At 36.9% G+C, this 12,907-nt stretch overlaps 1 protein-coding gene across 1 annotated transcript in view; it reads left to right on the top strand.

Annotated features, from left to right (window-relative positions):
* Positions 1-3,257: 3,257 nt before the first annotated feature.
* The window catches only part of Ndfip2 (Nedd4 family interacting protein 2), a 57,224-nt gene continuing 47,574 nt past the window's right edge, over positions 3,258-12,907 (top strand). The window contains exon 1 of the mRNA XM_026400263.2: positions 3,258-3,578. Within this exon, the coding sequence (XP_026256048.2) occupies positions 3,258-3,578 (321 nt within the window). The remainder of the gene's footprint in view (positions 3,579-12,907) is intronic.

Raw genomic sequence — 12,907 nt, forward strand, 5'->3', positions numbered from 1 at the left:
GAGATTCATTGGAGAGAAACAGATGTGAAAAGAAAAAGGATTGCACATGATTTGACAAAATTTCTGCCACCTTGACAGGCAAAGTATGCTCCTTAAAGAGATCTGGAGTAAAGTAAAAACAGTTTAAACTTGTGCCACCGCCTTACTCATTCAATGGCTGAATGTCATCATGAAAGCAGCTCCACCTAAGATTGAAAGCTAAAGGAAACCCTGGCAAAGCTAATAGCTGGAATATGTTGAATATCTGCATTCCTGGGCAGAGTGAGTTTTTTTGAAAGGGAATCTGGGTAAGTGTATCTGTCCCAGTATTTCAGCATTCACTAGTAATATGTTGGGTGGTTGTGTTTAGAGGTGAATATTGATTAGACCAGAAAAAGAGGGGTTAGTCAAGAGCACTAAGTCAACAATTCTACTGAGTAGCCTGTAACACTGTACCTCATCAATTTCTTAGGTAACTGGAATTATCAGCAGAAGATCAAATTTTGAAAATATTATTGGATATTACTCAAGACCTCTGAAGTGGCAAAGAATATTGTTACTCATGTTTCATTCCAAAGAAATTGCTTCCAGGATGACAAGTCAGTGCCTCTGCTTGTGATGGTCCATTAGAGATCACACAGGCTTAGTCGAAATAAAGCTCAAAATGGCTCTTTTTTGGGATGACGAGAAACATTATTTCATACAGATAAAGACATGGCTACTTGTGGTGCTGCATCACTGTCATTTTATGTCTTCTGAACAAGTTTTTCAGTAGTAGTAGCCAGAAAGGAGAAAGATAAGTCCTCTTTTTGCAAGATTGTATTATGGCATAGTGCTTAAGATAGTGGAGGCTCTGGTGTCCTTCATCACTTACTGGTAATTTGGTGTTGGAAATATACCTAATATCTCTGTGCTTTAGTTTCCTCATCTAAACTGGGGTTACAATAATGTCTAACTCGTGGGTTTATTGTGAGGATAAAATAATTCATGCATAGTCCCTGGATTAAGAAGAGCTCAAAACTTATACATTGTTGTTCTACTACTGTCTCCTATTCCTCATTCAAAATGTGCTTTCCTGTTGAATTCTGTTACCTTCTCTACTAGAGTAACAAAATGTTCAAAAAACTTTGGAGGAGGGTAAAACTGAAAGATTTTGTTACTCTACTGAAAGAATTTGTTACTCTAACAGGATTTAGGATGCCTGCCATTGATCAGGTCTCTGGTTTTCAACATTGTGTTCTCAGTATTGTGTAGGGAGTAAGAAGTAGTCTCTGAGAAAAAGTCTGTTTGAGAAATGGACATTAAAATGGTCATTGAGGGGCTGGGATTGTGACTCAGTGGTAGAGTACTCGCCTAGTATGTGCGAGGTCCTTGGTTTTGATTCTCAGCACCACATAAAAATAAATAAATAAAATAAAGATTTTTTAAAAAAAAGGTCAATGAGAACACAAGCACATATAAAACTTAATTCTACATAATTTCAGCACTTACTACATCAGCCTGATCAAACATAAATGAGTAGGAATCTAATTTTATTTTGCTACCATTGGCTGTTTTGATCACTGATAGACAATTCCAATTGGGTTGATAATGTGAGTGTGAGTACTTATGTCAATGATTTCAATAAAATGTCATACTTGTTGTCTTAGATTCTAAAATATATTACAGTAGATTATTACAAAGCAAGTTTTAAGAATGATATCATTGCCTTTCATTACTGTTATCTTAGTAATGCTCTTGACTACCAGATGTGTCAACATAGCAAAACCAGGTAGAGCTGATGAATTCTTTGGGGGAAAAAGCTATCAGGAAGGCTTAAACTTTTTAGCTGATGATATTTCAGTGAATTTCCCTCTTTATTGTATCATGATATTTAAACAAGTTGGTTAGGCTCATCCATTGACCTTCCAGGAATCTCCTCTTATTCATGAGGAAAGTAAAGTGAGTGCTGTTCCAGACACTTCTCTATCCTCTTCTTAATAGGCTCTTCTATAATATCACTTAGGATGAAAGGGTTCAATTATCTTAAAAGATAGCTGGGCCTGATCATGTGGGATCACATATTATTTAGTTTACAGGGTACAAAAAGCAGGCCTTTGGATTAAAAAGTACTTTTTGCTGCTCCATTAGACTCTTCTACTTGCTAGAGAAACATGCTTTGTGTTCCGGGTGAGAGATGCATATATCATCTGTGCTTAATCAGACACTAACAGAGTATTATTATAATAGTCCAGAGTAATTCCTTACAGTTAAATTCCTAGGAATTATTGATAATAACCACAAAATTTCCTACCTTATTTCATTATTTTCTTTTCTCCTTCTCACTCATAACCCCAAAACGCTAGAGGCCTGTTTCCTTGAGAGATATATGAATATGTCTGTGTATTCCTTACTACCAAGAACAAAAAAAAAAAAAAAAAAGGATTTAAACAAGTATTCCACACAGAATTTTAAGGCAGTGAAAGTATTTTCTATGATACTATAGTGGCTATTACACATTTATTCAAACCCCTAGAAAGTACACCACCCAAAATGAAAACCTTTATGCAAACTATGGACTTTGGGTGATAATGGTGTGTCAATATGGGTTCATCAATTGTAACAAATGTTCAGCGTTAATAACATTTTGCCCTAGTGCGGCAGGCTTTGTAGTGGGTACAAGAGGTATATAAGATATCACTATGCTTTTCTTTAAATTTTATTGTGAACCTAAGTTGCTCTAAAAATAATCTTTTAAAAAAACTTTTTTTTTGTACTAAGGATTGAACCCAGGAATGCTTTAATATTGAGCTACTTTGCCAGTCTTTTTAATTTTTTAAAAATTTGAGACAGGGTAAGTCTTGCTAAGTTGCTGAGGTTGGCCTTGAAATTGCAATTCTCCTATCGCAGCCTCTGGAGTTGCTAGGATTACAGGCGTCGCCACCAAGTCTGACTCCATGATGAAGCTGAACGACCGTTTTAGGAATGCCCTGGAGATGGATTGCCTTGCAGTGTCCTAAGGCTGGATGAATAACAACAGGAAACGGCCCTCAGGTGTTGTAAGAACGCGTCCTCTTTCCTCGCGATATCCGCCGCTCTGCAGTGCACTTGCTCGTTCCTGCGCAAAACCCGTGTACACAGAAAAATCCAATCAAGGACGTCGGATTTTTTTTTTTTCTTTCCCAGTTCCTTTTGTCACCTCCCACTCCCGACAGACTGACAACCTACACTGCTTCCCTGAACTTCCCCTATTTTCCCATCTCCTCCCACCCAGCCGTACCCTCTGAGCCACAGAGCGGATGGAACACCGGAGGAGCCAGCGAGCATGCGCGACCGTCCCGAGCATGCTCAGTAACGCACGCGACGCCCCGGAGCTTCTCCAGCGAACCGCGCGCGACGCGGAGATCTCCGCGGCTACTGCGGGAGCTACAGGAAGTGAAGCGTCCCCGCCGGGCGACCGCGGCGGCAGAAACCCAGGCGGAAGCGGCGCTGCGGCAACGACGTCGACGACGGGGGAGGCCGAGGGAGCTGAGCGCGGAGGGGACTTGTCCGCTCGGAAGCCGGATCCCGAGCCGGGCAGGATGGATCATCACCAGCTGGGGACTGGCCGCTACCAGGTGGTGAGTTCCCGGCCTCCTGGGACCTCGGGACTGACGCCCACTGTGGCCCCTGAATCCCTTTCCTCAGGTTATTCTTCGGGAGGACGTTCTAGTTAATTATTATTATTTTGGACCGCTGGCTTGGGCTTTTTCCCTCACACCTCTTCAGTTGGATTTCTGCTTGTGACTCTACTCAAGACCCTTCCCTCTTGTTCCATGTCTCCTCTTGGTCCCCTCATCCGCAACATATTCCACCCTGTAAGACAATCTTCCCACCGACACCGTAGAACTCATTTATTTCTCCTTATTCCCTGTCTCAGTCTCTCCCGAGACTGCCCAGGCGATTTTCATCTGGAAGCAGCTAAGTTCACATACCTGCCAGGAAGGTGGTCGCCGTCATAAATGGGGTGGGTGGGGGAGGTGTAAGTACTATGTACTAGGTTGGCTGCAGATTTGGTAAAATTGCGGGTTAGGAATTGTGGAACTGTGGAGAATAGCTTTAGTGCTGGCCTTGCCTGCTCTCGTTAACCTTGTCATTTTGTCCTTTCCCATTAAGTTAGTTATTAAAAGTGATTATATTCATTCCCCCCCTTCATTTCCACATGCATTTTTTTGGAGGAGGGGTACAAGGAGCAGAAATGTTTTATTTGAAAAAATTCTGATCTTGTTTGAAAAATTGATTTTCACTAAACACAAGGTTTTGCGGTTTCAACTATATAAATCTCTGTTACTTTAAATGTGTGAAATGTGTTGTTTGTTACTTTTTGTCAGTTTTCCTGTATTTTTCCTTTGTATATTAATTCTGATGATGTCATTGGAAATTTTTATTGTAAATCTTATTTAAAAGTGTACTCAATAATAAATGACAGTTCTGTTGCAGCTTGGTAGCATGTTAGTCTATAAACTTTGAGATGATAATTTAGTTTAAACCTGTTTACTGAGGAAAAGGAGAAAAATGTTAATACCTATTGGTAATGATGCAGTTTATAGATTATAAAATTTTACAAATGTAGATTAGTTAATTCCATTATTTCATTCATTTTTTTAAATAATTTGCATATTATTGTGAATTAAGAATTTCTATTAATAAATGCATCTTGACACATGAAGAGTACTGAAAGATGACATCTCAAGGTATGTAATTTTTCATTTTTCTACGGAAGAACTCACTGTATTTCAGTTGTCAACTCCTGTCTACCTCCTGTAAAACCTACAAATAAATCAAGTTAAGAAATTTCTGGAAATTTATCAGTATTTCCGAAATGATTTGGGAAATACTGGTGCTAGAATAGAGGGTGTCTTTCAATTTGTCAGTGTATACACTTTTGGTGGTTTTACTTTTTCTAAAGTAAATTACTTATTTTTGTAAACATTAGCAAAAGTAAAATGCAATAGATAAATGTTGGAATAATATTAGCAGTGGTACCTTTTTCATTTTTCTTATCTTTCTGTTCTGTTTGTTTTTCTTAATGGTATGAAGTGATTTAAATTCTTTCTTTTTGGGTGAATTTGCTTATTGGGATCAACAGTGTTCTCATACATAAGTCACTAATCAAAACAATTTTAATTGATGTAGCTGCACTTTAAATAATTTATTGTTACATTTGCTTTCAGTAGGTATTACCAGTTGAGACTATTTTTCAAAATTCCTGCTGCCAAAATTTTGAAATCTGCTTTCACGTTTAAAAAAATTTTTTCTTTTTTAGTTGCAGATGGACACAATACATTTATTTATTTTTATGTGGTGCTGAGGATTGAACCTAGTGCCTCATATGTGCTAGGCAAGTGATCTAGCACTGAGTTGTAACCCCAGCCCATGCTCTTTCAGTTTTCAGATACTTTCTTTTATTCTACTACTTTCAAAGATAAGTGGATAATATCTTTTTTTTTTTCCTTCTGACATTGGGATTTGAATCCAGGGACACTTTACTATCGAGCTACATCCCTTGCCCTTTTTCTTTTTTTATTTTGAGACAGACTCTGAGTTGCTCAGGCCACATTTGAACTTAGAATCCTCCTGACTTGTCCTCTCTAGTCACTGGAATTAGAAATTGAGCCACCATGCCCTGCTTATAATATCATATTTTATTGCCCCTTATTTTTTCAGTCCGAAGCTTTGACCTATATAGACTTTGAATGGGTGGAGGCATTCCTTGATAGCAGAGGGCAAAACTCAGTTATTCTACTGCCTTTAGGTGGGATATCAGTTTGTTTCTCCTGTAATGAAAAGCAGTAGAGAATGTTAGCACAATTTAAATTTGCATTTTAATTTCTGTTATTTTGTAATTACATAGCAATTTCATCTATTCAGAATAACTCTTGGTTTTGTGAATGGTCTCATTAATAACTCTGTCTTGGTATATGTTACAGAAACAGCTAAATTTAAGTTTTATGTAGACTTAGAAGCTAGATTTCTGTCTCTGACTCTGACTTTTAGGATGACCACAGCTGTTTTGTGACTGCTTTAGCTTGTGTGTGTGTGTGTGTGTGTGTGTGTGTGTGTGTGTGTGTGTGAGCGAACTCTGGAATGGTTAATAAACTGGAGCAATAAACAACTTTGGTTGTTAAATGTTAAGAGATGACTAAGTCAGGAGACAGGCAGGTATCCATAGGAATGGAATGGTATGCCGTGTTATTTTATTATTTATTTAAAGGTTTAAAATTCAGCTCTCCATATTGGAAAACTGACAGTGCTGCCCAGAACATCAGAATGACTTTCTTGCATTGATGAATAGATAACCTTTCTCTGGAAACTGCTTTTTCTATGGTTGCTTCTTCCCTTCCATTGTTAAAAGGATCTGAATTTAGTTAAGTAAAGCAATTAAGTAAAAGAGTTAAGCAGTTAAGTAGAACAATGTAGAACTGCAAAGAGTCTTGATTGTTACCCTTCTAATTTGAAAAAAAAAAAAAATCAGGCAAGTAAATAGTTTCTTTGACTGATGGGAAATTTAGTTTTGCTTGGTCAGAAAACAACAGTGTCCCAAATTATTAAATAATTAACTTGTCTTACAGCTGTTAGACCACATTCTAACTTTGATCTTCTGTGTTTTAAAGGATCATATACCTCCACTGAGGTGACTACTAAGATTTAAAAGGTATTCTGTGTAGAAGTTAAATTGGCAGTTTTCATTGTTAGCAGTAGTTTCCTAGACTGTGTTCCAGAATGATGATAATAGGTATTCTTGGAAGATTTATAACATATACTAGCATTTTAAAACTACGAGAAATTTTATAGTAAAGACAGTGGTTTGGATTTGTTTACTTTTGCTCTTCCTCATCTTTGATCACAGTTATTTTTTAAAAAATTTAAGATTATGTTAATATTTCCATTCTAAAATGTTAGTTTTCAGTGAAACATGATTTGAAGTATTCACATTATGAAGATTTGAATACTTTGCTCTTGGATCTGGAGAATTAAATTTGCCTTTGATAAATCAACTAGAAAGGAAGCTTTATAATTAATGGCCAAAAACAGGATTTGGAACTAGTTATTTTATAGCTCAGTGGTAAAGTGCTTGTCTAGTTTTCACTGAGGTCCTGGGTTTGATCACCAGTACCATAAAAACAAAAAACAGGCTTTAATGTCATCTAGGCTTATATTTAAGTTGTGCTATTTGCAATTTTTGAGATATTGCCTTAGTTACTTTGCATCTTTTCTTTTTTTGGTATCAGGGATTGAACCCAGGGGTGCTTAACCACTGTGCCACATCCTTAGCCTGTTTATATTTTATTTAGAAACAGGTTCTCCCTGAATTATTAAAGCCTCTCTAATTGCTAAGACTGTCTTTGAACTTGTGATCCTCTACCTCAGCCTCCCAAGCTGCTAGGATTACAAGCTTGTGCCACTATGCCTGGCCATTACTTTGCATCTTGAAGCTTCAGGGTCCTCATATAAGTGCCATCTCATAGGATAGTGTAAGAAGTACCGAAATATATATAAAACATAGACTGGTACATGATAAATAAATGCCCTGTTTACAAGCTAATATTTTAGTCTGTTAAGGTTTTGTGGTGGTTGGCAGAAAACAGGAAAATCCCAAATCAAAGAAAAATAACATTACTCATGGCATCCTGAACATCAGCATATTTGAATAGATTTCTCTTGTTCTCAAGTTCCAAGAACCTATAATGGGTGTTCAGATGGACATAAGCAGGGGATTTGCTTCATAATTGAGGAATGCAGAGCCAAGGGTGCATTCCCCTTTAAAGCCAGCTTACAAATATTGTAGCAGACAACAAACAGGCTAGTTTACCTCTCCTTTGGACAGTTACATGATGTGGTTGTCTTGATCTTTTTTGCCTATGTAGCTTATTACAAAAAACATTTCAGTATCAGGAAATGGAAAGCTTTGCAGATGGTATACTCAGCAAGAATGTGTGGGGACATTCAAGCCCACGTACATGTTCTGGAAAAGATAAAGTAAGGTGATTTTTCAGGTGAAGTAGCTTGCTTTCATTTTCCAACTTAAAGGAGTATTATAATCTTTTACTTTGTGTTGCTCTCTAGTTTTCATCCTCTCTTCTTTTTTGTGGGGAAGGGGGTACTGGGGATTTAACTCAGGGGCACTCAATAATTAAGCCACATCCCCATCCTGATTTGGTATTTTATTTAGAGACAGGGTCTCACTGAGTTGCTTACTGCCTTGCTTTTTGCTGAGGCTGACTTTGAACTCGCCATCCTGCCTTAGCCTCCTGACCCATTGGGATTATAGGCATGTCCAGCCATCCTCTCTTCTTGACCCACTCTGATTTCTTTGATCTTCATTTAGTTCCTTTGAACTTAGCAATATGCTTTATCTGACTTATAGTTTTACTACACCCCCTTTACATAATCAAGGTTACCTAGTTGCATAATCTAATACTTTTTAGTTCTATCTTGCTTGAGTTCTCTGTTATATTGATACTGTGAACTTTATTCTTAGGATTTGAAAGAATTGTGCCATTAAATTTTATATATCATATATATAAATTTTAGGGCCTGTAGTTAGCAGTTCATTTTATTGTGTTTTTGTATATTTGTCAATCGAACTTATTTTTTGATTCTTTAGAAAGTAAGTTGCATATGTCTGTGCTTCCTGAAAAATCACATACTTGTCAAAAGCCTAGAGTTCACTATTTATTTATAGTTCTTTTTCTTTGGGTTAAAATCAACATAGACCAAAATACACAAATGTAACATCCCTGTTGAGTGAACTTTGATCCATGTAACTGTGTACTACTTTGAAAATTAGAGCAGAGGTCAGCTAACTACAGTCCAAATCCTGTTTTTATAAATAAAGTTTTATTGGAACACAACCAATTCATTTACAATGGCAGAGTTGAGAATTTGAGGCGGAGCCTATAAAGTCTGAAATATTTACTATTCTGCCTGTGTTGTCTTGGGCTGCCATGAAAAGGATTAGATGAGTGGCTTAAACAACAAGAATTCATTTCTTAAAGTTTTGGAGGCTCAGAAATTTAATATCAAGGTGCTGGAGGATTCAGTTCTTTGGTGTGGGCTCTCTTTTTAGCATGGAGATGGCCAAAAGTTCTGGTCTCACTTTTCTTTTGAAGACAATTCCATCATGGGGACCCTTTCCTTATAACCTCATCTAAACCTTCTTATCTCCAAAAGGCCCCACCTTCAAATATCACTTTGAGGTTCAGGGCTTCAACATATGAATTTTGGGGAGATACAAATATTCAATCTGTACTCTTGCTCTTTACATGTACAGCTTATTGATCTGATGCGGAAGATTATTTCAAAGGTCCTTTATGATCATTCCCAACAGATCAATCTCTGTTCCCTAAGTAATTATTCTGATTTTTTTTTACTTCAAATTATTTTTTCAGTTCTAGAATCATATAGCATATAGTCTACAAAACTTCTTACATTCAGCATAATTTTTTTGAGGTTGATCCATTTTATTATTTATTTTAGTAGCTCATCCTGTTTTATTACTGAATAGTTTTTCATAATATAAATTGTATGACTATACTGCAGTTTATCTAGTCCTCTATTGGTAGACATTTGGGTTGTTTTCAGTTTATGCTATTAGAATTAAAGCTGGGGCTGGGGATGTGGCTCAAGCGGTAGCGCACTCGCCTGGCGTGCGGCCCGGGTTCGATCCTCAGCACCACATACCAACAAAGATGTTTTGTCCGCCGAGAACTAAAAAATAAATATTAAAAATTCTCTCTCTCTCTCTCTCTCTCTCTCTCTCTCTCTCTCTCTCTCCTCTCTCTCTCTTTAAAAAAAAATCATTTAAAAAAAAAAGCTGTTGTGAATGTTTTTGTACACATTTTTTTGAAGACATGTTTTTATTTCTGTTGGATTGAATTATGAGATAATAGGATAGGTGTATTTATACTTATATAAGAAACTACCAGATATTTTCCTAAAATAGTCTTCCCATTTTACACTCCCACCATCAGTGAATGAAAGTTGTAAAATTTTGGTGTTGTCAGTCTTTCTAAAATTTCATCCATTCCACCAGCCTTATTTTATTTTTGAAGTTTAAAATTCCTGTTCTTAGCTACAGGTTCCTGGGATGGGTCTTCCATATCTGTATAATGTCATATCTCAGGAATCTCTTCTTTTAAATTGTATGCACTGATTACTGTAGTCTAGAAGGACCTACTTATTATTAGTTATTCAACCATAGTGTATTCTCTCCTACTTCCCTGACTTTAAGTAGTCCTGGTCTAGTTTGTTTGTCTTATAAAATCTTACTCTTAAATGTAAAAACTCCTTTGAATCTATAATTAGGAGAAGGAGACAGGGAGAGTTTCTTGCATCTGTCATCTTCTTTTAAAGCCAAGGAAAAATTGGGAATCACAGTATTAGAGAACTTGTTATACTGAATTAGGTGTTTTTATAACTACCTTCTAGACTAGTGCTTTTCTTAAAAGATGCTTTAGGGCTCTGTGAATTTCTGATTTCTATTTCATTTTTCAAATAAGTTTTAAACTTTTAAAAATTGTAATTGAAGAAATTCACACTCAGTTGTTTTGTGTACTGAGTTGTACAGCAACACTCAAACATATTGTTTATGAAGTTGTCATATATAGCTTGAAGACCACTATTATGTTCATTTTTGTTACTAGGGTGAATCGTTTTTAAATGGATCCAGACTAGAGTTTCTCTTGCTATTTCTGAGCATGTCATAATAATAACTGTGTGTGTCATTGATTTGATTGAATGTAGCTCATTAAAAAAAATTATACATATGAGCAAATTGCTTCAGCGAAGTCAGGTGTGTTGGCTCACACCTGTAATTCTAGCTACTCAGGAGACTGAGTCAGGAGAATTACATGTTTGAGGTCAGTCTAGTCAGTTTAGTGAGACCCTGTCTCAGAAATAAGAAAATTAAGAAGCTAGGGTTGTAGCTCAGTGGTAGAGCACCACTGGGTTCAATCCCCAGTACAAAAACAAACAAACAAAATCAACAACCTGAATGATGCTGAATTAAATGCTAGCCTTTGTAGCAGTTCATGTTCTAGTAATGGTGTAATGTATAGTAATGAGTCAATGCATTGGAGTTGCATCATGAAAAGGCTACATAATATAGATAGTGTGTAGGCTTATTTTATGTTTGGAGACTCATCAAATTTATGCTTAAGATGGAAGCAGTTTTTAGACATCATAATTGGTTAACTATGAAACATTTCCTATAACTCATTTATTCATTTAGTCAATACATAATATCTTAGAAAATATTTCTACCTGCCAATTTTTATGTTAGGAATTGGTGAATAGGACAGTAAATTCTTGTCTCATGGTTCTTTCTTTGTTGGAGGGAGGCAGATAAATAAGTAACCATCATTTCAGGTAGTTAACAAGTAAGTATAGTTTCAGATAGATGTAGGCAGTTTGAAGAAAATAAAGCAGGTTAGTGGAATAAGTAATAAATTTTATCAATAATGAAACAGCAATAATAGAATAGTAACTACTTGCATTATGTCAAAACTGTGTTGAGAACTGTGCTAAGTACTTTATACATATCAACACATTTAATTCTCAGAACAACTCTGTGAAGTAGATAGTGCTATAATCCTCATTTTGTAAATGAATAAAATGGGATGCAAAGAAGTTAAATAATAGGCCCAGCTGTGATGAAGCTGGTGTTTAGACTTTATTGTTTTAATTTTTTTTATTGATTGTTCAAAACATTACAGCGCTCATGATATATCATCTTACATACATTTGACTCAATTGGGTTTTGAACTCCCATTTTTACCCCAAATACAAATTGCAGAATCACATCGGTTACACACTCACATTTTTACATAATGGCATATTAGTGACTGTTGTTTTCTGCTACCATTCCTATCCCCTACTATCCCCCCTCCCCTCCCCTCCCCTCCCCTCCCATCTTCCCTCTCTACCTCCTCTGCTGTTGTTCAGTTCTCTCCCCCCTTTTTTTCCCTCCCCCTTGCCCCTCACAACCTCTTATAATTTTGTGTATCATTGAAGGTCTCCTACCATTTCCATATGCTTTCCCTTCTCTCTCTCTTTGTTGTTTTAATTTTATATTGCTTTGTGACAAAATACTCCATCACAAGCATTTTGTTATCTTTCAGGATACCAAGTGTTGAGGCTACAAGTATAGCTCAGTGGTAGAGAGCTTGCCTGGTGTGTGTGAGGCCATGGGTTCACTCTCTAGTACCACACACACACAAATAAAAATAAACAAATTTCATGGGCTGACTGTGATCAGTAGAGCAGTTCTTTTGCTCTATATGATGTTAGTTGGGGCTGCATCTATTTTGAGGCTTGGCTGCTTTGGATCTTCCAAGATCCACTAACTTGACTGGCAGTTGATACTGAGACTGTTGACTATCACATCTCATTTCTCTTTCTGCTTTGTCTGTGTGTCCTCTTTACACACCTTCTCAATGTGACTTTGGCTTCTGACTGCATAGAAGTAAGAAGAAGCTGCCATCCTTCCTAAGGCCAGGAACTATAGATTCAGAATGTCATTTCTCCTTCATCCAATTGGTCAAAGCAGTTGAAGGGCAGCCCAGATTCACAGGGAGAGGGAATAAGCTTTCATATCTGTTGGGGAGAAGGTTGCATTTACATGCAGGGAAGAAATTGATGGATGCCATCTTTGAATTAGTCAGTTTGACACCTTAGTAGGTAGATCAGGATAGTCTGCTACCTCCATGCACTTGTGACAGTCAACTGAGACTTGGTTGCTCTACCTCAGATTCAAAGATCCTGTTTTAGTTGACAAGTATTGCAGGTGTAATCATTATCTGTGGAAATTAGTTTGTTGGTTTAGGAAATAGGAAGAAAGCTATGTGGCTGTAGCAAGGTGAATGAAATGGCTTACAGTGGAATAGGACAAAACAAATAACTTGTGTGC

Source organism: Urocitellus parryii, chromosome 2 (genome assembly GCF_045843805.1).
Source record: "Urocitellus parryii isolate mUroPar1 chromosome 2, mUroPar1.hap1, whole genome shotgun sequence".
NCBI lineage: Eukaryota > Metazoa > Chordata > Mammalia > Rodentia > Sciuridae > Urocitellus > Urocitellus parryii.